We start from the raw sequence: 27,475 nt of genomic DNA, 5'->3' as shown, positions 1-27,475 counted from the left end.
TATTTGCATGCTATGGCGCTACAGAGTGCTGCCATTTTTGTTTGTTTGTAATCCTAATTACAGTTGCATCAACTTTATCCTCTCTGTGTAAGGTGTAAGATTACTTAGCATATTGACATTTTCTATGTTTCTTTTCGTTATGCCTTGTTCTTTCATTAACAAAGAGGATAGTTTTTGCTACATATGCAGAGAAGTCACTTTTGCATCACAAAGGCAAAACTTGACTACCATGATAAGGAAAGCCTACAACCTGTATTTTGGCTGCAGAATAGGAGATCAGGACAATAGTTGCGCTCCACCTATATGCTGCAATAGATGTGCATCACATCTTACCCCGTGGTTGCATAGGAAGAAGCAATCTATGCCTTTTGCAGTCCGAATGATCTGGAGAGGGTCAACCGATCACACTACCAATTGCTATTTTTGCATGGTGCCCTCATTAGGAAATGAGTTTCAAAGATGAATAAGTAGGCTTTACAGTGTCCTAACATTCCATCTGCAATACGCTCACATACAGAAGAACTGCCAGTTCCAAAAGCAACAGAAGCATTTTCAGTCTAGTCAAGTGAGGAAGAAGAGCGCGCTTGGTGTCATGAAGCATCTTCCTCTCACGACCCAGACTTTCTCTCAGCAACCTCAACTGAACCACACCTGATAACACAAAGTGAACTGAACGATCTTATTAGAGATTTGGATCTGCAGAAGAGTAAGGTTGAGCTACAGCAGTGAAATCTTCTAGTGGGCAATGTTAGGATTTATTTGTTCAGCAACCATGATAAAGATCTAATCCAATACTTCTTCATGGAGGGTGATTTTGTGGCATGCAAATTCAACATTTTAATGAAAGCTCTGAAAATAAGTCATAATCCAGAGGAATGGAGGCTTTTCATCAATTTGTCCAAAACAAGCCTAAAAGCAGTCTTGCTGAATAATGGCAATGTGCTACCTTCAATTCCATTAGATTATCACAACATGAGATGCCTGAAATATGTCCCACATTTGTGGCCCCTGTGTGATGACTTAAAAGAGGCTACCCTCTTACTTGGTCTTCAAGGTGGAAACACAAAGTACTGCTGCTTTCTGTGAGTGGGATAGTCATGCATGAGAATGTCACTACAATGAAAGAGACTGGTCTCTCTGGCATTCACTTCAGCCAGGGAGTAAAAATGTCCTGCATCCAGCACTTGTAGACCCACGTAAAATTTTGTTACCACCACTTCATATCAAGAGGAGCCTAATAAAGAATCATAGAATGGTAGAGTTGAAAGTGACCACCTGGATCATCTGGTCCAACCCCCTGCTCAAAGCAGGATTCACTAAATCATCCCAGACAGATGTCTGTCCAGTCTCTGTTTGAAGACATCCATTGAAGGTGAACTCACCACCTCTCGTGGCAGCCTGTTCCATTCATTGATCACCCTGTCAAAAAGTTTTTTCTAATATCTAATCTGTATCTCCTCCCATTCGTTTTCATCCCATTGCTTCTAGTCTTTTCTTGTGCAAATGAGAATAAAGATGATCCTTCTAGAATGTTACAGCCCTTGAGATATTTGTAGACCGCTGTTAAGTCTCCTCTCAGTCTTTTTTGCAAGCTAAACATTCCCAAATCCTGTAACCGTTCCTCATAGGACATGGTTTGCAGACCGGTCACCATTCTGGTCGCTCTTCTCTGAACTTTCTCCAGTTTGTTTATGTCTCTTTTAAAATGTGGTGCCCAAAACTGGATACAGTATTCCAGGTGAGGTCTGACCAAAGAGGAGTACAGGGCAATAATGACTTCACGGGACATAGACTGTATACTTCTGTTAACACATCCCAGAATTGCATTTGCCTTTTTTTGCTGCTGCATCACACTGTTGACTCAATACTTATGATATATTAGTATTCTCAAGTCTTTTCACGTGTTCTGTTGCTAAGCCCCATTTCTCCCATTCTGTATATTTTTTTTTCATTTGTATTGCCCAGATGTAGTACTTTGCATTTTTCCTTGTTAAAAACCATTCTGTTAGTTGCTGCCCACTGTTCCAGTTTATTTCTATATTTTTGAAACCTCTCTCTCTCTCTTCTCTAGCATTAGCTATCACTCCTAGCTTTGTGTCATCAGCAAATTTAATCAGTGTACCCTCAATTCCTTCATCTAAAGGCCCCTTCACATTAAGCGACGCTGCAGTGATACCGACAACGATCCGGATCGCTGCAGCGTCGCTGTTTGGTCGCTGGAGAGCTGTCACACAGACCGCTCTCCAGCGACCAACGATCCCGAGGTCCCCGGGTAACCAGGGTAAACATCGGGTTACTAAGTGCAGGGCCGCGCTTAGTAACCCGATGTTTACCCTGGTTACCAGCGTAAAAGTAAAAAAAAAACAAACACTACATACTTACCTACCGCTGTCTGTCCCCGGCGCTCTGCTTCTCTGCACTCCTCCTGTACTGGCTGTGAGCACAGCGGCCGGAAAGCAGAGCGGTGACGTCACCGCTCTTCTTTCCGGCTGACCAACGCTCACAGCCAGGAAAGGAGGAGTGCAGAGCACAGCGCCGGGGACAGACAGCGGTAGGTAAATATGTAGTGTTTTTTTTTTTTTACTTTTACGCTGGTAACCAGGGTAAACATCGGGTTACTAAGCGCGGCCCTGCGCTTAGTTACCCGATGTTTACCCTGGTTACCAGTGAAGACATCGCTGGATCGGTGTCACACACGCCGATCCAGCGACGTCCACGGGAGATCCAGCGACGAAATAAAGTTCTGGACTTTGTTCAGCGACCAACGATCTCCCAGCAGGGGCCTGATCGTTGGTCGCTGTCACACATAACGATTTCCTTAACGATATCGTTGCTACGTCACAAAAAGCAACGATATCGTAAACGATATCGTTATGTGTGAAGGTACCTTAAATCATTGATAAAGATATTGAACAATACAGGGCCCAGGAAAGCGCCCTGTGGTACCCCACTTGAGACATTCTTTCAACTGGATGTGGAGCCATTTACGACCACTCTTTGGGTCCGATCACTAAGCCAGTTATGAATCCACCTAACAGTTGCCTTGTCCATTCCATACTTAAATCATTTTTTCAATAAGGATTGTGTGAGATACTTTGTCAAATGCTTTGCTGAAGTCAAGATATACTATATCTACAGCATTTCCCTGATCCACCCAGTCAGTAATTCTGTCATAGAAGGAAATTAAGTTAGTCTGACATGACTTATTAGTTACAAACCCATGCTGACTCTGTTTAATCACTTCATTCTTATCCAGGCACTTACATACATGTTGTTTAACCCCTTCATGACCTTGGGATTTTCCGTTTTCCGTGTTCGTTTTTCGCTCCCCTCCTTCCCAGAGCCATAACTTTTTTTATTTTTCCGTCAATTTGGCCATGTGAGGGCTTATTTTTTGCGGGATGAGTTGTACTTTTGAACGACATCATTGGTTTTACCATGTCGTGTACTAGAAAATGGGAAAAAAATTCCAAGTGCGGTGAAATTGCAAAAAAGTGCAATCCCACAGTAGTTTTTTGCTTGGCTTTTTTGCTAGATTCACTAAGTGCTAAAACTGACCTGCCATTATGATTCTCCAGGTCATTACGAGTTCATAGACACCTAACATGACTAGGTTATTTTTTATCTAAGTGGTGAAAAAAAATTCCAAACTTTGCTAAAAAAAGAAATTGTGCCATTTTCCGATACTCGTAGCGTCTCCATTTTTCGTGATCTGGGGTCGGTTGAGGGCTTATTTTTTGCGTGCCGAGCTGGCGTTTTTAATGATAGCATTTTGGTGCAGATACGTTCTTTTGATCGTTCGTTATTGCATTTTAATTCAATGTCGTGGCGACCAAAAAAACGTAATTCTGGCATTTAGAATTTTTTTCTCGCTACGCTGTTTAGCGATCAGGTTAATGCTTTTTTTTTATTGATAGATCGGGCGATTCTGAACGCGGCGATACCAAATATGTGTAGGTTCGATTTTTTTTTTTTATTGATTTATTTTGAATGGGGTGAAAGGGGGGTGATTTAAACTTTTATATTTTTTTCACATTTTTTTTTTACTTTTGCCATGCTTCAATAGCCTCCATGGGAGGCTAGAAGCAGGCACAACGCGATCGCCTCTGCTACATAGCAGCGATCTGATGTTCGCTGCTATGTATCAGAAATGCAGGTGTGCTGTGAGCGCTGACCACAGGGTGGCACTCACAGCTACCGGCGATCAGTAACCATAGAGGTCTCAAGGACCTCTATGGTTACTATTCAGAAGCATCGCCGACCTCCGATCATGTGACGGGGGTCGGCGATGCGATCATTTCCGGCCACCCGGCCGGAAGTGCTAGTTAAATGCCGCTGTCTGCGTTTGACAGCGGCATTTAACTAGTTAATAGGCGCGGGCAGATCGCGATTCTGACCGCGCCTATTACGGGCACATGTCAGCTGTTCAAAACCGTCGGAGCCCGCATCAAAGCGGGGCTTCTGACCTCGGACGTACTATCCCGTCCGAGGTCAGAAAGGGGTTAATAATTTGTTCAAAAACCTTTCCTGGTATAGAAGTCAGACTAATCGGCCTATAGTTCCCTGGGTCCTCTTTCTTCCCTTTTTTGAAGATAGAAACAATGTTTGCTCGTCTCCAGTTTTCTTGGACTTCTCCTGTTCTCCAAGAATTTTCAAATATTATGGAGAGTGGTTCAAAAATTTCCTCTGTTATCTCCTTCAATACTCTGGAGTGTAATTCATCTGGACCTAGAGACTTGAATTCATTTATGTTAGCGAAATGTTTCCTCACTTTCTTTCTGTTTATATATATCCTGGATTCTTCTACTCCTTTAATAGGACAGTGAAGATCAGTTGATGTTACATTTCCTTTCTGAGAGAAAACAGACGCAAAATAGGAATTTAAAAGTTTGGCCTTCTCAACATCCTTTCTTACCATTTCATCATTTTCATCCTGTAAAAATCCTATAGCGTCTTTGACTTTTCTTTTACTTTTGACATATCCCCCAAATCCTTTTTTATTGCTTTTGACATATCTTGCAAGCCTTTATTCATTGTCAGCTTTAGATAATCTGATTTGTGCACTTTGTAAAGGTAATGGATAAAAATACAAAAGCATTCAAGTATCTGATTGATATATTTACAAAGATCAATGAAGCAAAGATAAAAGGAAGGAATCTTTATTTGACCTCAGATTCGTAAGTTCCTTCAAGATGAGGAGTTTCTCTGTTTTTAGCAGGACAAGGAAAAAGCTGCATGGGTAGCATTTGCATTATTGTATCACTCCCAGAATACTTCTGTCATCATTGGGCAAAAAAGTATTCACATCGATTTTTCTGGCTAACACGGTACCACAATACAATTTGTTATTGTACATCATTATTGGTAACTAATTTTATATGCAGGGACATTTTGTTTTGTTTGTGCAGAGCGGTGGGCTTGGCATTGTCTATGTTTTTATTAAATGGTTTGTTTTCAATAAAAAAACACAATTCTTTAAAAAAAAATTAGCCGTAGATTCTGTGGAAGCTTAATATCTAAAAAATTATAGAATGTCAAAATAGTCTAAATGAAATTGCTCTGCAGAACCCTGGTCCACGGTCCAAGTCCGTGCTTTTTGGCAATGGACAGGAGCTCTGTGAATTTCCTGAGCTTCCAGGTTCCTCCGTACAGCATTTGATTTACCAATCTAGCGCCATCTGTGCGGCACATGGTGCAAAGGTGACGACGCACCATCCTGACAAAGCATAAAGCTGAGCCTAAGATTCCAGATGGTAAACAAACTCTTGCAGCTCCTGTCTTCGGCCAGAGAGCTCTTACCTGAGCCATGGATCCCCTCATTTTCTACTCCTTTCCAAATAAAATATATCACAAGGACAAGAAATTATATTTTAATAGTATTATTACTGATTGTATTTAGTTTAGGGAACCAATTATTCTTTTATTACAAGGCAGATTTAGGGTTTGTGTAAATGTTTGAATTTCAGTAAATGGAACTTGAATTAGAAGCTGCAATTTTGTATTTACTTGTTTAAACTTTATTTTAAGGTAAAAGTAGTTGAAAGATGACAAACATTTACATGTGAGAAAAAAAAGTAAAACTAAAAGAAACCGTACAAAATAGGCAAATACTTTTTTATATACATTTTCAGAAGGGTTATCCCCTTTCAGCAAATCTTCATCTCCTACCTCAGTTTGTTATAAAATAACCAAACAATTGTTACTCACCATCCCAGGGTCCAGCAGTAATTCTTTTACGCTGCTCCTGGTGTCTGGTATGGCTATGGTGCGGACTCCATGGCCAATGAGTGACCTCTGCAACACTGAATTCAGTTTACATAGGCAGAGTCGCTGAGCTCACTGATTGGTTGCCACATTTTTGGATGAAGTCAACAACGCACCTAATACTGGACACCATGAGCAACGCCAGAAACTCAGTACTGGACCGAAGAAAGTGGGTGAACAGTGGTGGGTTATTTTATAGCAAACAGCAACAAGGGATAAGGACATTCTGAAGGGAGACAACCCCTTAAGTTCTTGACCAATGTTTATTGCTATAACTAACTTTTCCTATCTCATCAATAAATTATTTTGACTATAAATTAAATTTCTATTCTTATATTAGTACATAAAATAACCTTAAAAAATGCTAGGTCACTGAGTGAATCTTTTGATTTTTAAGCAGATGTGATTTATGTGATTTGTGTGTCATTTTCAGGAATTGGACTTGTTTTTCTTGTGAAAGATTTCTGATGTGACATTAGAGCTGGCTTTGATTAAAACAATCTCCGAATACGGTACGTGAAAATTTCTTTTGATATATTTGAGCTTTGTAATGGTTATTAAGACTTGATGTTTTGGTCAGATATTTCTCACATTAAGGGCATGAAAGTGGCTTCTCCCCTGTGTGAGTTCTTTGATGTCTAACAACTTCTAATTTCTGACTAAACGATTTTCCACATTCTGAACATGAAAATGGCTTCACCTCTTTGTGAACCCAGTGATGTCTAACAAGATTTGATTTATTATTAAAACATTTCCCACATTCTGAACATGAATATGGCATTGATCCTGTATGAACATTTTGATGATTAACAAGAGATGATTTATCAGTAAAAAACGCCCCACATTCTGAACACGAAAATGGCTTCACCCCTGTGTGAACCCACTGATGTCTAGCAAGATGTGTTTTATTGTTATAAAGTTTCCCACATTCTGAACATGAAAATGGTTTTACCCCGGTGTGAATTCTCTCATGTGTAACAAGACAAGATTTACGGTTAAAACATTTCCCACATTCTGAACATGAAAAAGGCTTCTCCCCTGTGTGAACCCACTGATGTCTAGCAAGACTTGATTTATCACTATAGCATTTATCACATTCTGAACATGAATACGGCTTTGCTCCTGTGTGACTTCTCTCATGTGTAACAAGACCCCATTTCTGTTTAAAACATTTACCACACTGAGAACATGAAAACGGCTTTGCATCTGTGTGGCTTCTCTGATGCCTATAAAGAAAAGATCTTTCACTAAAACATTTCCCACAATCTTCACAAGAAAATGGCTTTTCCCCTGTGTGACTTCTCTTATGTTGAATAAATTTTGATTTCCAGTCAAAACATTTTCCACATTCTAAACATGTATATGGTTTCTTTCCAGTATTATCTTTTCTGCTACGTTTATGTTCCTTAACATTCGGTGATGAATCAGAAGATAGGACCTGTTCGAAAGGATCTGATGATAGACTGTTGCCATGAACAGCTACATTTGGAATTATGACATGTTCTTCATATGTATCGTCTGGGATACCACAATCATCTCCTCTACCATCTAAAGATATCTGATGTTCCTCAGAGATCCCGGGATAGTCATCTGCAAAGAGTAAAACAGATTTTCTTATTTTTGAATAATGAAATTTCTACTGATTTTTTCTAACATTAATATGTCAAAATTTTTGGCCAAACTATAAGGCATGCAGCAAAGGTAGATTTTTAAATACAACAGTGAAGCAAAGCTGATCTTAATAGAACATAAAAAATCTATTATTTAGTGTATATACCCCCTTGTGAGGCAGTGAAAGGTATTATATTCGAGGATCGCTATGTAGCTCCCAGGATTCTGACAAGAGTCCTGCTAAACTACGTGCACACGTTGCGGAAAGTCCTGCGGATTTTTCCTGACTGATTTTGGTAAATCCGCAGGTAAACCGTGTTAGGGCTAGCAGAACGCACCGAGAAAATAGAGATGTTTATTATAAATGGTGCGTTCGCAGCCCGGGGTCCACCGTGCAGGAGGAACCTGCTGCTAGCGAATAGCGGCACTGTTTGGCGGTATAGACTAGCTCTGTTACTCCACAGAGTAGCTGTGAAAGGGAAGCACTGTGCCCCGTTAGCCTCACAGGAGCACAAGCTTACTGCCAAGCTGATAGCAGTCAGTGGTTATGCAACATGCAATCTCCTCACCGGAGAAGCCGGTATTCTAGGGGCTTATTTCAGCCGGGTCCCTGAACACACTCATGCAATCTCCTCACCGAAGGTGCCGGTATTCTAGGGGCTTATTTCAGCCGGGTCCCTGAACACACTCATACATAACCACACTGGCGCAAAGCACATATATGAATTGACACTAGCGCATGGCCGTGCGGCCATGCGAGCCTTATATAGCCGCAGCAAGTAAAAAGACCTTCCTAGAAGGACCAATGAGAGACTGCCATACCTGAGCATGTGACCCTAAATCTCCACTGAGAGATCTTGCCCTGGGCATGCTCAGTGTGAGCAAAGCAGGATTTAGTCCAAGCACTTAAAGGACCTTCCTGAAAGGACCAATGGACTTAGCTGCAGTGTGTGACCATGTGACCCTTGATCTCCACTGAGAGATCTTCCTCAGGGCATGCTCAGAATGAGAAAAGCAGGACTTAGCCCCAGAAGCGTCTGCTCGCCGCTGCCCAGCACTGACTTCAATGGCAGAAGCAGGAAAAGCAGCAGTAACTCTTTGTACAGAGTGGGAGTGAGCAAGACGCTGGGACCGACGTCTCCGCTGAGCAGGCTCCACTGCGGCAGGAAAAGGATGGGAGACCGCAGCGGAGAAGGCCCGAGATTCCCCCTGTGCAGAGGCGGGAACTCGACTCCTAACAAACCGCACTGCAGATTACCTACGGAATTACTGCGGATTTACTGATCGTTTTTGTGCGGATTTCACATGTGGTTTTACACCTGCGGATTCCTATTATGGAGCAGGTGTAATCCGCTGTGGAATCCGCACAAACTAGAAAAATTATGTATCATACTGGGAACTAGAATAAAGCTTAGTGAACATGAATCCCCTTAAAACAAACTTTATTATAACAATTTATCTAAAAACACACACCAACCCAGTGCTAAATGGCAGCAAAAAGTCTGCCTAAAAAATATAAAAATAACCAAGGTCTAGCGCATACCCTGCAATAACCTTTCCTGTCCCCTGCCTGGCTGTGGAGGTTGGCACCCTAATAACGATTTTTTGGCGCCCCCACTCAACGTGGACTAACCCTCACTGCCCTATCTCACCCTACCATGCAGGTGGGAAAACAATAATATAAGAACAGAGATGAAGAAAAGCAAAAAAATGGTCAAAAGAATCAAAAAACACAATATAATGAAATTAGCAAAAAAAGCAGGTGCAGGACAAATGCTGTAATTTTTACAGGGATCCAGCCCTTTTGATAACCAATCGATAAATACTGCTAATTTGCAGTGGGTATGTTACCAGATATGCCACACAAAGCAAAAAAAGCAGATGCAGGACAAATGCTGTAATTTTTACAGGGATCCAGCCCTTTTGATAACCAATCAATAAATCCTGCTGATTTGCAATGGGTATGCTACCAGATATGCCACACAAAATTGATATTTCGGCATGAACTTTAACTATTACCCATACCACACATATTTGTATCTCATCCGAGTTTCTCGCAGGTGAGTATGAGCCCTTTGTTTGAAAGTGGCAGAGCAGGTGGCTCTGCAGCGTCCAGCTTGTGTGAGGTAACACAGAGCCACGAGCAGTGTGATGCGGTGGTACAGTCGCCCTCGGCAACCGGTGTCATGTACGGACTGTTATGAGGATACTGTGTACTGTTCACTGTGCGAGTTGTTTGGACATTAAAACACATTTGCTGTGAACTTTCCTGTGGCCCCTGCCTGTCACACTGCACCAACCCTGCTGCATTACATATGGTTGGAGAATGCGGGCAGTGTGAACTGAGGCATACCCAAAGCCCGCAGCATGTTGGTTATTAGGCTTGCAATGCTGCAGCCAAAGCCTGCAGACAAAATCGAGGAGCTTTTGAAGCAGTTGGTTCTCACGCAGCAGCAGAAGCTGCAGTTTCAGCGGCAACAACAAAAACAGCGGCAGCAGCAGTATCAGCAACAGCAGCAAATAGCCTGTTGATGCAGCAGATCGCGGCTCTGCGAGAGAAGTCCACACCAACGTCCACGTTCTGTTCGGAGGTATGGTACAAAGTCCAGTCAGCACTGAGGAAGATGAGTCCTGAGGACGACATGGCAGTCTTCCTCACAGTCTTCAAGTGCACTGCAGAGCAGGAGAGCTTGGCTCTTTCCCAGTGGGCTGCCCAGAAAGCCTACTTGCCCCTCAGTCGGGACGATGCCCTGGACTATGGGAAACTGAAAGGTGAGATCTTTGCCCGACTGGGGGTTATTACGTATGTATGTGCACAATGGGTATTCCAATGGTCTTTCGTGGAGTGTTGTCCTGCCTAGTCTCCAGGCATATGACTTACTACAGCTAGTAAAAAAATGGCTCCAGCCTGAGACATTAGCTCTTTTCCAGATGGTAGAAAAGGTGGTGGTCGACTGGCCAGTGAGGGCTCTGCCAGCAGCCACACAGCGTTGGGTGGGGCAAGGGGACCCGGGCACTCTGGACCAGGTAGTTGGACTGGTTGATCGGTATACGGCCACTCAGGACTTTATATGGGACACTATTCCACTTCAGCTGTCACGTCGGGCCCCGCCAGCCCAGGAGCCTCAGAAAAGTCCACAAACCTCTACTGGGGCCAATCAGGACTGAGCCTGTACTGAGGGGGTATCCCAAAGTGAGAGTGACCTCAGACCCGTTTCCCCTAAATCGGCCCCAAGATCCAGTTGTGCCGCAGCTATTAAGTGTTGGCAGTGCCAAGGGCTCGGACATGTGGCTGCCAACTGCCCCCTAATAGCTGAACCCATGAACTGAGGGTTTATGCGCAGAGTCTCTATGTACGCTCAGCCAGTGTGCACTGCAACTACAGGCACTGCATGTAGCGAACCCCAATTGTGCCAGGAACTTGTCAATAAGTACCAAACGGAGGCTCTCTTGGACTCGGGGAGCTTAATGACTCCTAGTCTATGGGTCACTTGTTGCCGGGACAACACTAATGGACGGAAAGTGGGGGTGGTGTGTATACATGGGGAACTCCGAGAGTACCCGACCGCGAAGGTTACTTTTTCCATACCGTATGGAGAAAAAACATATGGTGGGAATAATGAAGACCCTTCCATATGGGACTGTGTTGGGAAGAGACTTACCCCTGCTCTGGTCCTTGTGGGAGACCAGGGTTAACCCTCCCAAAATAAATGTTATTCCGGGCATGGGACCCGAAGATCCTGAGTCATGGATACCTGCCGTAGAGGTCGCCAACCTGAGGACAGAGTGTAACCCAGATAGGTTTCCCCTAGAGGTATTGGCAGGAGCGGTCGAAGAGACCTCACCGATCCCCTAGCTAGAAGTGTCCATTGGTAAGTTCGGGACAGCTCAGCTCCGGGATCCCACTCTAGCCCGGGCACAAGAGAGGGTGATTGAAATAAATGGAGTGGTTCAGCAACCGGGTGCCGAGACAGGCTTCCCCCACATGGCTATCCACCAGGATTTGTTGTACAGGGTGGATAAAATCCAGGATGAGGTAGTGGAACAACTGGTAGTGCCCCAATGCTACCATCGGGCAGTGCTCGAAATGGCTCACACCCACGTGCTGTGATGCACTTGGGGGCCAAAAAGACACAGGAGCGCATACTGCAGTGCTTTTTTTTTGGCCTGGGTAAATGCGGAACTCCAGAGGTACTGTGATACAGTGCCTTGAAAAAGTATTCGGCTCCCTGGAACTTTTCAACCTTTTCCCACATTTCATGCTTTAAACATAAAGATACCAAATGTAATTTTTTGGTGAAGAATCAACAACAAGTGGAACACAATTGTGAAGTTGAACAAAATTTATTGGTTATTTAAAATTTTTTGGGAAATTCAAAAACTGAAAAGTGGGGCGTGCAATATTATTCGGCCCCTTTACTTTCAGTGCAGCAAACTCACTCCAGAAGTTCATTGTGGATCTCTGAATGATCCAATTTTGTCCTAAATGCCTAATGATGATAAATATAATCAACTTGTGTGTAATCAAGTCTCTGTATGATAGTCTCAGGGTTCTGTTTGAAGCACAGAGAGCATCGTGAAGACCAAGGAACCCAACAGGTTGTCCGTGATACTGTTGTGGAGAAGTTTAAAGCCGGATTTGGATACAAAATGATTTCCAAAACTTTAAACATCCCAAGGAGCACTGTGCAAGCGATCATATTGAAATGGAAGAGTATCATACCACTGCAAATCTACCAAGACCCGGCTGTCCCTCTAAACTTTCATCTCAAACAAGGAGAAGACTGATCAGAGATGCAGCCAAGAGGCCCATGATCACTCTGGATCAACTGCAGAGATCTACAGCTGAGGTGGGACAGTTTGTCAATCAGTTGTACACTGCACAAATCTGGAAGAGTGGCAAGAAGAAAGCTATTTCTCAAAGATATCCATAAAAAGTGTTGTTTAAAGTTTGCAACAAACCACCTGGGAGACACACCAAACATGTGGAAGAAGGTGATCTGGTCAGATGAAACCAAAATCGAACTTTTTTGGCAACAATGCCAAACGATTTTGGTGTAAAGGCAACACAGCTCATTACCCTGAACACACCAATTGTGAGCCCCATTTAGGGCAGTGATGATAATGTGTGCAAAACTGTAAAGCTCTGCGGAATATGTTAGCGCTATATAAAAATAAAGATTATTATTATTATCCCTACTGTCAAACATGGTGGTAGCAGCATCATGGTTTGGGCCTGCTTTTCTTCAGCAGGGATAGGGAAGATGGTTAAAATTGATGGGAAGATGGATGGAGCCAAATACAGGACCATTCTTGAAGAAAACCTGTTTGAGACTGGGATGGAGATTTGTCTTCCAACAAGACAATGATCCCAAACATAAGCTAAAATCTACAATGAAATGGTTTACAAATAAACATATCCAGATGTTAGAATGGCCAAGTCAAAGTCCAGACCTCAATCCAATCGAGAATCTGTGGAAAGAGCTGAAAACTGCTGTTCGCAAACGATCTCCATCAAACCTCACTGAGCTCGAGCTGTTTGTCAAGGATGAATGGGCAAGAATTTCAGTCTCTCGATGTACAAAACATCGAGAGACATACTCCAAGCGACTTGCAGCTGTAATCGTTGCAAAAGGTGGCGCAGCAAAGTATTAAGTTAAAGGGGCAGAATAATATTGCACGCCTCACTTTTCAGTTTTTGAATTTCCACAAAAACCAATAAATTTCATTCAACTTCACAATTGTGTTCCACTTGTTGTTGATTCTTAACCAAAAATTTACATTTGGTACCATTATGTTTGAAGCATGATATGTGGCAAAAGGTTGAAAAGTTCCAGGGAGCCGAATACTTTTACAAGGCACTGTACGTGTCCAGAGTGTCAATTAACCTCACCCAACGTGAAAGATCGGAGTGCATTGGTGCCTCTGCCCATTATAGAGGTACCTTTTGAGCGAATTGCGATTTCTCTGGTAGGGCCAATAGTAAAATCCACCTGGGGCCATCAACACATATTAGCGTTCGAAGACTACGTCACCCGATACCAGAAGACCATCCCACTTCGACACACTTCGGATAAGCTTATCGCCTGGGAGTTGCTTGCCATGTTCTGTCGCCTTGGGCTACTGAAGGAGATTCTTACTGATCAGGGGACTCCTTTCATGTCCAAGGTGACGAGTAAACTGTGCAAGCTTTTCAAAATAAAACAATTGCGCACGTCGGTGTATCACCCTTAGACCGACGAATAGTCGAGCGCTTCAACAAAACCCTCAAATCCATGTTGAAGAAGGTACTTTCCAAGCATGGAAGGGATTGGGATATGTTGTTGCCCTACTTGATGTTTGCCATTAGCGAGGTACCACAGATTTGCACGGGATTTTCACCCTTTGAGCTACTGTATGGCATGCATCCTAGGGGTCTGCTGGATGTAGCGAAAGAGACTTGGGAGCAGGAATCTACGCCACATACAGTGGGGCAAAAAAGTATTTAGTCAGTCAGCAATAGTGCAAGTTCCACCACTTAAAAAGATGAGAGGCGTCTGTAATTTACATCATAGGTAGACCTCAACTATGGGAGACAAACTGAGAAAAAAAAAATCCAGAAAATCACATTGTCTGTTTTTTTTATCATTTTTTTTGCATATTATGGTGGAAAATAAGTATTTGGTCAGAAACAAACAATCAAGATTTCTGGCTCTCACAGACCTGTAACTTCTTCTTTAAGAGTCTCCTCTTTCCTCCACTCATTACCTGTAGTAATGGCACCTGTTTAAACTTGTTATCAGTATAAAAAGACACCTGTGCACACCCTCAAACAGTCTGACTCCAAACTCCACTATGGTGAAGACCAAAGAGCTGTCAAAGGACCCCCAGAAACAAAATTGTAGCCCTGCACCAGGCTGGGAAGACTGAATCTGCAATAGCCAACCAGCTTGGAGTGAAGAAATCAACAGTGGGAGCAATAATTAGAAAATGGAAGACATACAAGACCACTGATAATCTCCCTCGATCTGGGGCTCCACGCAAAATCCCACCCCGTGGGGTCAGAATGATAACAAGAACGGTGAGCAAAAATCCCAGAACCACGTGGGGGGACCTAGTGAATGAACTGCAGAGAGCTGGGACCAATGTAACAAGGCCTACCATAAGTAACACACTACGCCGCCATGGACTCAGATCCTGCAGTGCCAGACGTGTCCCACTGCTTAAGCCAGTAGATGTACGGTCCCGTCTGAAGTTTGCTAGAGAGCATTTGGATGATCCAGAGGAGTTTTGGGAGAATGTCCTATGGTCTGATGAAACCAAACTGGAACTGTTTGGTAGAAACACAACTTGTCGTGTTTGGAGGAAAAAGAATACTGAGTTGCATCGATCAAACACCATACCTACTGTAAAGCATAGTGGTGGAAACATCATGCTTTGGGGCTGTTTCTCTGCAAAGGGGCCAGGACGACTGATCCGGGTACATGAAAGAATGAATGGGGCCATGTATCGTGAGATTTTGAGTGCAAACCTCCTTCCATCAGCAAGGGCATTGAAGATGAAACGTGGCTGGGTCTTTCAACATGACAATGATCCAAAGCACACCGCCAGGGCAACGAAGGAGTGGCTTCGTAAGAAGCATTTCAAGGTCCTGGAGTGGCCTAGCCAGTCTCCAGATCTCAACCCTATAGAAAACCTTTGGAGGGAGTTGAAAGTCCGTGTTGCCAAGCGAAAAGCCAAAAACATCACTGCTCTAGAGGAGATCTGCATGGAGGAATGGGCCAACATACCAACAACAGTGTGTGGCAACCTTGTGAAGACTTACAGAAAACGTTTGACCTCTGTCATTGCCAACAAAGGATATATTACAAAGTATTGAGATGAAATTTTGTTTCTGACCAAATACTTATTTTCCACCATAATACGCAAATAAAATGATAAAAAAACAGACAATGTGATTTTCTGGATTTTTTTTTCTCAGTTTGTCTCCCATAGTTGAGGTCTACCTATGATGTAAATTACAGACGCCTCTCATCTTTTTAAGTGGTGGAACTTGCACTATTGCTGACTGACTAAATACTTTTTTGCCCCACTGTAAGTGTGTCATTAAGCACGTGGCCAGTATGCAGGACCAAATAACAGCGGTCATGCCTATTGTAAAAGAGTATTTGGTGGATGCTCAGGCAACTCAGGCCCGCGTATATAACAAAAAGGCCATGTTCCACTCCTTTAAAGCAGGAGATCGGGTTTTGGTGCCAGCCACTGCAAGCAAGCTTATAGCCAAGTGGCTAGGGCCATATGAAGTTCAGGAAAAAGTGGGGGAAGTAAACTACCAAGTTTACCAGCCCAGGAAAAGAAAACCCAAACAGTTGTATCACATCAATCTGTTGAAAGCGTGGAAGGACCGGGAGTGTACGCTTACGGATGCAACTCCCGATATTTTATCTGGGGTCCCTCCGAAATCGGTCTGAATGGAAGTCGAGAGAGGTAAAGATAGGAAACACTCTCTCGAAGCAGCAGCGTTGAGAGGTACGGAAGTTAGTACAAGAGAATACGGACATATTCTCGGAGTTACCCAGTCGTACCTCTGTCATCCAGCATAACATTGTCATCAAGCGTCATGTAAGGGTATGGATGAAACCATACCGTGTGCCCAAGGCCCGGAGACAAGCCATCATGAGTGAGGTAAAACAAATGTACCAGCTGGGAGTAATTGAAGAGTACCGGAGTGAGAGGGCCAGTTCCATGGCATGAAGGCGACCAGTCTGTCGCACTTCTGAGGTGTTATGGAAGCCCAGGTTGCTTTGACAGCAGCCTTCGGTTAGTCTGCATTGTTGGGTCTGATGTCTCTCATATTCCTCTTGACAATACCAGGCAAGTTTGCTGGTGATACTGTGGTTTTTAAATCAGGCATTGGTACGTTTGGCAGTGTGGACGAGTGCCAAGTCCTGCTAGAGAATAAAATTTAAAATCTCCAAAAACCTTTGAGGGAACTGTACGTTCACAAAAGCACATCTCTATGGTATAAAACCCCATCAGACCAATGGATTTGTCCGGTTCATGTAAAGGACCTGAAAAGTCTTCACCCTTCAAGTAACTTTGTCTTATCCTTCATCGTGTATTGTTTTACACAGAATTGTTACCCAGTTTATATTTTGTTGGATTGGATTTACTTTTGATGTGGCTAATACATATATTCCCATGAGAAGGATCTTTGACTTCTCTGCATTTAGTGGTTACTACTTACCTGGGTAGTCATATGTAAGAATCTCCTCTTTACACCATTCATCACCCATCACATATGTCTCTATAGTATGAATATCGGTCAGATCTTCACCCTGAAACAAAAATTGTAAAAGTCACAGACAGATGGAGAAGTCACATCTATGATCAGCTCTAATCCTGCCATCTCCACTGTTCTCATTACACAAGTATAAATCATATAATACTGGGAATGGGAGGAGACACAGATTAGATATTAGAAAAAACTTTTTGACAATTAGGATGATCAATGAGTGGGACAGGCTGCCACGAGAGGTGGTGAGTTCTCCTTCCATGGAAGTCTTCAAGTAGAGGCTGGACAGAGATCTGTCTGGGATGATTTCGTGAATCCTGCTTTGAGCAGGGCGTTGGGCCAGATGACCCAGGAGGTCACTTCCAATTCTACCATTCTATGATGGATAAAACAAGACTGAGCACAAGACCTTCACAGTTGTCTACACATCAAACGGAGAACTCATGACACCTTCTCTAGATCTACCTCAGGATCCTGAGGAACATCAAGATCTTCTTGTTTACAATCCTGTGAAAGAAGAGGATGGGAACATCTCTCTGGTGTTGTCATCTTACTGGATAGATCTGGAGGAAACACATACAGGGACTAAATTAATTCTTTACATACCGAAAATTACAGGCCATGTGTATTTAGTCCTGTCTATTACCTGGTGATGTGAAGGGCTGGGGAACCTCCTTCATGACGTTCTTGTATACATCTTTTTGTCCTTCTAAATAATTCCACTCCTCCATAGAGAAATAGACAGCAACATCCTGACACCTTATAGGAACCTGACACATACAATGATACCGTCATCCCCCGATCCCTTCATAGCATTACTGTATAATATCCCAGAATTCCCAGCAGTGTCACCTCTCCAGTCAGCAGCTCAATCATCTTGTAGGTGAGTTCTAGGATCTTCTGGTCATTGATGTCTTCATGTATCAGGGGGTGAGGTGGAGGCCCCGTGATTGGGCTCAGGGGTCTTCCCCAACCCTTAGACACAGGGTCCTGACAGTGCTCACTAGAGGTCTTCTTCACTACTATGTAATCCTGGTTATGGAGATACACATTAATAAATCTATGTCAATACAGACATTTGCAGAGTCCTCACCTCTCCAGTTCTGTCCATCTGTTATTCCCAGAATCTCTCACCTCTCCAGTAAGCCGGAAGAGGATCTCTAGGGTGAGGTGTAATATCCTCTCCGCCATCTCTATCTCTCTGTCTCTATCCATTTTTCTCTAAAGAAATTATATAGATAAAGTATTAGTATCTGATATTGTGGGAAATTGAGTAGATAGATGAGTCAGTGTAAAATATTATTATTATTATTTATATAGCCCCATTGATTCCATGGTGCTGTACAGGAGAAGGGGTTACATACAAATTACAGATATCACCTACAGTAAGCAAACTAACAATTACAGACTGATACAGAGGGGCGAGGACCCTGCCCTTGCGAGCTTACATTCTATAGGATGGTGGGGAAGGAGATAATAGGTTGAGGGTCGCAGGAGCTCTGGTGTTGGTGAGGCGATAGCTCTGGTAGTGGTGAGGAGGCAGCGGGGGTCAGTGCAGGCTGTAGGTTTTCCTGAAGAGGTGAGTTTTCAGGTTCCGTCTGAAAGATCCAAATGTAGTTGATAGTTGGACGTGTTGCGGCAAAGAATTCCAGAGGATGGGGTATATTCGGGAGAAGTCTTGGAGGCGGATGGGTGAGGAGCGAATAAGTGTGGAGGAGAGAAGGAAGTCTTGGGAGGACCAGAGATTACGTGATGGAAGATATCGGGAGATTAGTTCAGAGATATATGGAGGAGACAGGTTATGGATGGCTTTGCAGGTAAGTATTAGTCATTTGAACTTGATGCGATGAGGGAATGGGAGCCAGAGGGGAGAAGCAGAGGAGTAGCGAGGAGAGAGATGAATTAGTCGGGCAGCAGAGTTAAGGATGGACTGGAGAGGTGCAAGGGTGTTAGCAGGGAGGCCACAGAAAAGGATGTTGCAGTAGTCGAGGCGGCAGATGATGAGGGCACGCACAAGCATTTTATTAGATTGACGGTTGAGGAAAGAACGTATTCTGGAGATATTTTTGAGCTGGAGGTGACAGGAGGTGGAAAGAGCTTGGATGTGCGGTTTGAAGGACAGGGCAGAGTCAAGGGTTACTCTGAGGCAGCGGACTTCCGGTACGAGGGAAATCGTGATGTTGTTAATTGCGATATATAGATCAGATAAGGAAGATCTATGAGATGGAGGAAAGATGATGAGTTCAGACTTGTCCACATTTAGTTTGAGGAAGCGAGAGGAGAAGGAGGATGATATGGCTGACAGACGTTCTGGGATTCTGGAGAGCAGAGAGGTGACGTCTGAGCCAGAGAGGTAGATCTGAGTGTCATCAGCATAAAGGTGGTAATGGAATCCATGGGACTTTGTGAGTTGTCCCAGGCCAAGTATATAGATTGAGAAGAGTAAGGGTCCTAGAACAGAGCTGTGGGGAACTCCAAGAGAGAGGGTGGTGTGAGGAGGTAGTGTGGGAGTGGGAGGTGCTGAATGTGTGGTTGGAAAGGTATGAGGAGATCCAAGATAGGGTGAGGTCTTTGATGCCAAAGGAGGAGAGGATCTGTAGTAGGAGGCAGTGGTCAGCTGTGTCGAAAGCAGAGGACAGGTCTAGAAGGAGTATAGAGTATTGTCCGTTAGCTTTGGCTGTAAGTAGGTCGTTAGTAATTTTGGTCAGGGATGTCTCAGTTGAGTGATGGGGGCAGAAACCAGATTGTAGATTGTCAATGAGCAAGCTAGATGAGAGATGGGAGGAAAGTTCAGCATGAATGTGCTGCTCCTGGAGTTTGGAAGCGAATGGGAGCAGCGATATTGGGCGATAGCTGGACATAAGAGTTGGATCAAGGGTTGGCTTTTTAAGGATAGGCGTGATTGAGGAATGTTTCAGAGCAGAAGGGAAGGCACCAGAAGTTAGTGATAGGTTGAAGAGGTGGGATAGGTTGAAGAGGTGGGATAGGGATGGGATAAGAGTGGCGCTGAGGTTGGGGAGGAGGTGGGATGGGGGTCGAGCACACAGGTGGTGAGGTGCGATTTGGAGAGGAGACAATTAAGCCCCCCTTCAGTGATGTTGGATAGGGAGGTTATGGGGTTTGGGCATTGGTCTTGTATACAAAGTGGTTGTGGTGGTTGAACAATGAAGACTTGCCTTGTTTGGTCGATCTTATTTCTAAAGTGTGTGGCAAAGTCCTTAGCAGAGATGAGGGAGGTTGGAGGGGGTAGTGGGGGGCAAAGGAGGGAGTTAAAGGTTTTGAATAACTGTTTGGGGTTGGAGGATAGGGAAGATACGAGGGTTGTGAAGTAGGCCTGTTGAGCAGAGGTGAGAGCAGATTTGAAAGTGAGTGTTGCCTGTTTGCAGTGAAGTCGTCTTGCGAATGTGTTTTCTTCCAATGCCACTCAGGGCCGGCTCCAGGTTTTTGAGGGCCCCGGCGAAAGAGTCTCAGTGGGCCCCCCCTTTAACACATACCACGATTCATGATCGCATATAAACACAGCCATGTAGTATATAACACAGCCCACGTAGTATATAGCACAACCACGTGGCATATAACACAGCCATGTAGTATATAGCACAGCCCATATAGTATATATCACAACCACATAGTATATAACACGACCCACGTAGTTTATAGAACAGCCATCTAGTATATAGCACAACCCACGTAGCATATAACAGCCCACGTAGTATATAACACGGCCCACGTAGTATATAGAAACACTTGTCCCATATAGTGCTGCACAAACGTTATGGCCCCATAGATGCTCCATACAGACACTTGCCCCATATAGTGCTGCACAAACGTTATGGCCCCATACAGACACTTGCCCCATATAGTGCTGCACAAACGTTATGGCTCCATATAGTGCTGCACAAACGTTATGGCCGCATAAGATGCGCCATACAGACACTTTCTCCATTTGCTGTTGCTGCGATAAAAAAAAATCTCATACTCACCTTTCCGTCGCTCAGGCCCCCGGCACTTTCAATATTCACCTGTCCTCTGCACTGAGGGAGCGCACTAACCACGTCACCGCACCCTCTGACCTCAGCGTCACTGCAGAGGACGTGGAAGATGGAGCGGCGGCTGGAACGAGGAGCAGGTGAATATTGCGCAGCACTGCGCTCCCCTCCCCGTTATACTCACCTGCTCTTGGCGCTGTGCAATCCCTGCTTCCAAGCGCCGGCAGCTTCTTCCTGTATTGAGCGGTCACCGTTACCGCTCATTACAGTAATGAATATGCGGCTCCACCATTATGGGAGGTGGAGCTGCATATTCATTACTGTAATAAGCGGTACCATGTGACCGCTCAGTACAGGAAGAAGCTGGGGAGACGGGGACCTGCAGGGACTGCGCCAGCCGCCAGGAGTAGGTGAGTATAATTAGACAGCCCCCGGCCGCTCTACCTCCCCTGCCGAGTCAGCTCTGTGATGTGCCGCTAGCTGAGGGCCCCTGGGGGAGCGGTGGTCCTAGGCACTGGCAGCTGCCTGCCCTTAACGCCGGCCTTGAATGGGCCCCCATCTCGCCAGGGCCCCGGCACTTGCCCGGGTACGCCGGATGCTGACGCCGGCCCTGCACTCTGCAACCCTGCACACTTGCCGGAGCTTTTTAGTGGTGTTATTGTGCCAGGGTTGTCTATTGATATGTCGCACACTGCCATGAACGAGACGGGCAACCAGGTCAATAGCTGATGCTGATAGCTGATGCGAGTGGCATTGTAGAAAGAAGTGGCACTGTCTGTGTTGTGAAGTGAGGATATGGATGCCAGTAGTAGGATAGAATCAGAGAGTGTGTGGGTGTCTAGGTGTGCGAGGTTTCTGCAGGGGGTGCACATGTTGCTGGAGATGGGTGACCGGTGAGGACAGGGATGAGAAAGTGAGCAGATGGTGCTCAGATAGGGGGGAGGGGAGGTGGTGAATTTAGATTGAGAGCAGAGACGGGTGAAGACCAGGTCTAATGTATGTCTGTCAGTGTGGGTGGCTGCGGAGGACCACTGAGTAAGTCCAAATGATGAAGTATGGGACAGAAGTTTGGAGGCTGTTGACTGAAGGGTATCAGTGGGGATGTTGAAGTCACCCTTGGTGATAGTGGGAATGTCAGTGGAAAGAAAGTGAAGAAGCCAGGTAGAGAATTGGTCAATTAAGGCAGTGGCCAGGCCCGGAGGTCGGTATATGATGGCCACTTGGAGGTTGTAGGGAGAGTAGATGCGGACAGAGTGGACTTCAAAAGAGGGGAGGATAAGGGAACGTAGAGGTAGGATTGGGTTAAAGTTGCAGTTAGAAGAAAAGAGAAGACCCACTCCTCCACCATGTCTGTTGCCGGTGCGAGAGGTGTGGGTGAAATGGAGGCAGCTGTAACACAGTGCAGCAGGGTAGGCGGTGTCAGAGGGTGTTAGCCATGTTTCTGTGAGGCCAAGGAAGGCAAGCTTGTTGGAGAGAAAAAGGTCATGAATCACATGAAGCTCATGGCAGATTGAGCAGGCATTCCAGAGTGCTCCAAGAGAGGGAGCAAGGGGATGGGCGTCAGGGCCATTTATGTTGGAAAGATTGTGGTAGTTTACATTAGATACGGAATGGTAGGAGGGGGTACTAATAGGAGGCATGAGCTGTGGGGGTCCAGGGTTGGGAGGTGTGTTGCCAGCTGTGAGGAGAAGCAGAGAAAGGGAGTGCAGGTGGAAGAAGGAGAGTGGGCGGTTTGTTTTATGTTTTATTAGGATAGATTTGAGGTTGAGGAGCAGGTCAGCAGAGGAGGAAAGAGGGAAGGGAAGATGATTATTTGGTTAGAGGGTGCTGGCGTTTGGGGATAGCAAAGGAGAGTGAGGAATAGTGGAGCAAACACTGTAATGGCATATGTAAACATGTGAGGAGTAAGATGGGTTAATAGAAAAGCTAGATCCAAGTAATAAGAAGTGCTTACTCAGCAAATGTACCCAAAAGAGACAGATACATAGAGTGGGGTCCTGACTCCTGCCATGACTAACTGCCGTTGAAATAACTGTAGTGTCTCAATACTTTAGCTGCCATGATACTTTTGCTGCCAGGAGACGCATGCCTGACCTCACACCTGTGTACCCCTTAGAATGCTACTGAATTTATAGGACTAAAGGTACCGTCACACTTAGCGACGCTGCAGCGATACCGACAACGATCCGGATCGCTGCAGCGTCGCTGTTTGGTCGCTGGAGAGCTGTCACACAGACCGCTCTCCAGCGACCAACGATGCCGGTAACGAGGGTAAACATCGGGTAACTAAGCGCAGGGCCGCGCTTAGTAACCCGATGTTTACCCTTGTTACCATCCTAAAAGTAAAAAAAAACAAACACTACATACTTACCTACAGCCGTTTGTCCTCCAGCGCTGTGCTCTGCACTCCTCCTGTACTGACTGTGAGCACAGCGGCCGGAAAGCAGAGCGGTGACGTCACCGCTCTGCTTTCCGGCTGACCGACGTTCACAGCCAGTACAGGAGGAGTGCAGAGCACAGCGCTGGAGGACAGACGGCTGTAGGTAAGTATGTACTGTTTGTTTTTTTTTACTTTTAGGATGGTAACCAGGGTAAACATCGGGTTACTAAGCGCGGCCCTGCGCTTAGTTACCCGATGTTTACCCTGGTTACCAGTGAAGACATCGCTGAATCGGTGTCACACACGCCGATTCAGCGATGTCTGCGGGGAGTCCAGCGACGAAATAAAGTTCTGGACTTTCTTCCCCGACCAGCGACATCACAGCAGGGGCCTGATCGCTGCTGCCTGTCACACTGGACGATATCGCTAGCGAGGACGCTGCAACGTCACGGATCGCTAGCGATATCGTCTAGTGTGACGGTACCTTAAGTAGAGGATCAGGTGAAAGGGATTGTGGGAGCTGATTTGGGATAAATTAGCAATTGGCCAACACACCAGGGGAGGTTAGATGATCAAAGGCACTGGGCCTGGCTACATCCATATGGTGTAACACCTTGCACCAGATAACATCTCCTTTGACCCCAGCATGGATACACAGCAGTGAGTACAATGCAACAAATGGATTTAGCAAACATTCAGCAGGCACTGTTATATACCATTAAAGGGAATGTTGCAGGATGATAAGCAGCAGATGACAGCTGACAAAATATATAAAATACTGTGTAATAAATAAAATTAATAGCATTGTGATATCGATATTGTTATGGACTGAGAAGAGTGAACCCACAGGACCGCGACAGCGAACCTCCCCAGGGCGAGTAGACCAGGTAAACCACCCCCAATACAGGGAGTGTTAGGAGCAGGCCTAGGGGAGACTACTGCTACGGCAGCTGGTACCCAAGAAAGGAAGAATGGTAAAGTGGAGAGACAAACCAAAATGCAATGGAACACGGACGAGGGTGAGACAGCAGACTGGAACGGCAGGAACTCAGGTACACAGGAGGAACAGAGGTAATGGATGACCTAGACGGAATGCAGGGTGAAGATACAGGAACACGGACGAGGGTGAAACAGAAGTCTGGAACAGCAGGAACTCAGGTATACTGGAGGGACGGAGGCAATGGATGACCAGGACTACCAGAATAACTAGAAGAGAGACAAAGGTCAGGCAAGACAATACACCAGGTAAAACGGAAGGTACACAGAGGAGTACGCTGGGAGATGAGAGGGCCAGAGACACTTGCAAGATACAAATGATAATCAGGCACAGCCAGGCGGAAGAGGCGGCCTGATAAGCAGAGTGGCAGCATACCTTCCAGGTCAGAGTCCTCCAGGAGAATAGAGCAGAGTGGAAAGAGCAGAAGGAGCGGCATGAATCAAAGAGATGAGAGTGCGCGTGCGCCGTGAAACCCAGTGCGCGCGCGCACCCGACCAGAAGCAGGGGCCGGCTGAGCAAGAGAGAAGACGCCAAAGAAGGAGCTGGACTGTTGTGAATTCTGCTCTTGGGCTCCCTCCGGTGGTTATGAGTGGTAGTGCTGCCGTCTTTGGATCGCAGTATGTATCAGGTGTGTCCACTTATTGCAATTTGGACTGGGCTATATAGTCTTGCTTGATCCTTTAGTCAGTGCCAGTTGTCCATTGTTTTTTGGAGGATTCACATCCCTACCTGGTCTCTCCTGTTTTGCTGTTCTTTTCAACAAAGATAAGTTCTGGCTTTGTTTTGCTGTCCACATGCTGTGGGCCTTATAGTTCTGTGCATTTTCATGTTTTGTCTTGTCCAGCTTGGTCTGAGTAAGGATTTTTTCAGCCAAGCAGTATCTCTGGAGATGCAGATATACCCTCCATGTCTTTAGTCAGATGTGGAGATTTTGTATTTTCTGTGGTGGATATTTTCTAGTGTTTTAATACTGACCGCATAGTACTCTGTCCTATTCTTTCTTTTTAGCTAGAAAGGCCTCCTTTGCTAAATCCTGATTTCAGTCTGCGTATGTCATTTCCCTCTCCTCTCACAGTCTTCCCGTTTCTATCTTTAGGGGAAGTTAGTTCTTAGGCTGTGTCGAGGTGTCTAGGGAGTGTTAGGTACATCCCACGGCTACTTCTAGTTGCGGTGCTAAGTTCAGGGTCTGCGGTCAGTACAGGTACCACCTTCTCCAGAGTACGTCTCATGCTGCTCCTAGGCCACCTGATCATAACTCTGGACCGCGTCAGGACGCCATGGAGCAGTAAGTATGAAAGGGCGGTGATGGAGTAACAGTGCCCCCCCTTACAACCCCCCCCCCCCCTTAAGACTGGAAAGAAATCTCTCCAAAATCTGAGGAGCCTAAATGTTCTCCCGAGGCTCCCAGGATCGCTCCTCAGGACCAAAACTCTTCCAATTCAACAAAAGAAAGGTCCTACCTCTAAGAATTTTCATAGCCAGGATGTCCTTAACTTCAAATACATCATCAGCGGAGACAGGCCAAGGAAACCAAGCAGTGGAAGCATGGAAGTGATTAAGGACAACTGGCTTCAGGAGGGAAACGTGAAAAGAATTGGGAATACGGAGTGAAGAGGGTAACTTTAATTTGTAAGAAACATCATTAATGCGGGACAAAACCTCAAAAGGACCAATATAGCGGGGACCCAACTTGCGTGAGGGAATCTTTAAGTGAATGAACCTGGAGGACAACCACACCTTATCACCAGGATGATATAGAGGAGGATCTAAACGCCTTTTGTCCACATGTCTCTTCATCCTGTCACAAGCTAACTCAAGAGCGGTCTTGGTCTCCTGCCAAATCCTGGAGAACTCCCCAGACAGAAGATCAGCTGCAGGCATGCCCGAGGCTGAAGGAACTGGCAGAGGAACACCGGGATGTTGACAGTAGACGACATAGAAAGGTGTCTTGGAAGAAGATTCACTGGTATGGTTGTTGTATGCGAATTTAGCCCATGGAAGTAAATCGACCCAGTCATTCTGACAGGAGTTAGAAAAATGATGGAGAAAATCACCAAAGTCTGATTTGTAGGTTCCACTTGACCGTTGGACTGTGGGTGGTAGGCGGAGGAGAAGTCCAACGTGATGTTCATATATTTACATAGAGCTCTCCAGAATCGAGAGGTGAATTGGACTCCCCTGTCCGAAACAATATGTTGAGGAAAGCCATGAATCTGAAAAATATGGTGGACAAAAACTTTAGCCAAGTCAGGAGCAGAGGGCAGGGCCAGGAGAGAAATGAAGTGAGCCATCTTGGAGAACCTGTCCACAACCACAAGAATGACGGTGCAGCCAGAAGAACGAGGCAAATCGGTGATAAAGTCCATTGCGATGTGTTGCCATGGAGCCGATGGAACAGGAAGCGGAAGAAGAAGACCAGAGGGTTGCCGCTTAGGAACCTTGCCGACCAGATGGAGATTTTTGAGAAAGTACTGCTCCAGCATCAATGGTGGAGGTGTCTACCTCAAGAATAAAAGGTTTGTTGACCTCCGGACGATGGAGTACGGGAGCTGTGGCGAAGGCTTGTTTCAAAGACTGGAAGGCCTCGTTAGCTTCAGACGACCAGATGTGAAAATTGGAACCCTTGCGAATCAGAGAGGTAATGGGACTGATTAAAGAAGAAAAGTGTGGGATAAATTGACGATAATAATTTGCAAACCCAAGGAATCGCTGAATTGCCTTGACGCCTTGAGGACGAGGCCAGTTGAGCACGGTGGACACCTTTTCCGGATCCATGCTTAGACCTGAGTCCGAGATTATATATCCCAGGAACGGAAGAGAAGACAACTCAAAAGCACATTTTTCGAGCTTGGCAAAAAGACGATTCTCTCTCAAACGCCGAAGAACAAGGCGGACGTCCCTTCTATGGGTAGATAGATCTGGGGAATACACGAGAATGTCGACCAAATATACAACCACAC

At 45.2% G+C, this 27,475-nt stretch overlaps 2 protein-coding genes across 2 annotated transcripts in view; both read right to left on the bottom strand.

Moving 5' to 3' along the window:
* LOC138666413 (zinc finger protein 585B-like) overlaps positions 1-27,475 on the bottom strand; it is a 161,500-nt gene that overhangs the window by 49,154 nt on the left and 84,871 nt on the right. The gene's annotated exons all lie outside the window — the stretch shown is intronic.
* Positions 6,005-27,475, bottom strand: part of LOC138663158 (gastrula zinc finger protein XlCGF26.1-like) — a 34,907-nt gene continuing 13,436 nt past the window's right edge. The window contains exons 2-7 of the mRNA XM_069749305.1: positions 18,284-18,370; positions 18,002-18,181; positions 17,796-17,919; positions 17,615-17,712; positions 17,102-17,192; positions 6,005-7,854 (exon numbers count right to left, since the gene is read on the bottom strand). Coding sequence (XP_069605406.1) covers positions 6,857-7,854; positions 17,102-17,192; positions 17,615-17,712; positions 17,796-17,919; positions 18,002-18,181; positions 18,284-18,370 — 1,578 coding nt within the window. The 3' untranslated portion in view covers positions 6,005-6,856. The remainder of the gene's footprint in view (positions 7,855-17,101; positions 17,193-17,614; positions 17,713-17,795; positions 17,920-18,001; positions 18,182-18,283; positions 18,371-27,475) is intronic.

Source organism: Ranitomeya imitator, chromosome 2 (genome assembly GCF_032444005.1).
Source record: "Ranitomeya imitator isolate aRanImi1 chromosome 2, aRanImi1.pri, whole genome shotgun sequence".
Taxonomy (NCBI): domain Eukaryota; kingdom Metazoa; phylum Chordata; class Amphibia; order Anura; family Dendrobatidae; genus Ranitomeya; species Ranitomeya imitator.
This window is presented reverse-complemented; position numbering and strand designations above follow the sequence as displayed.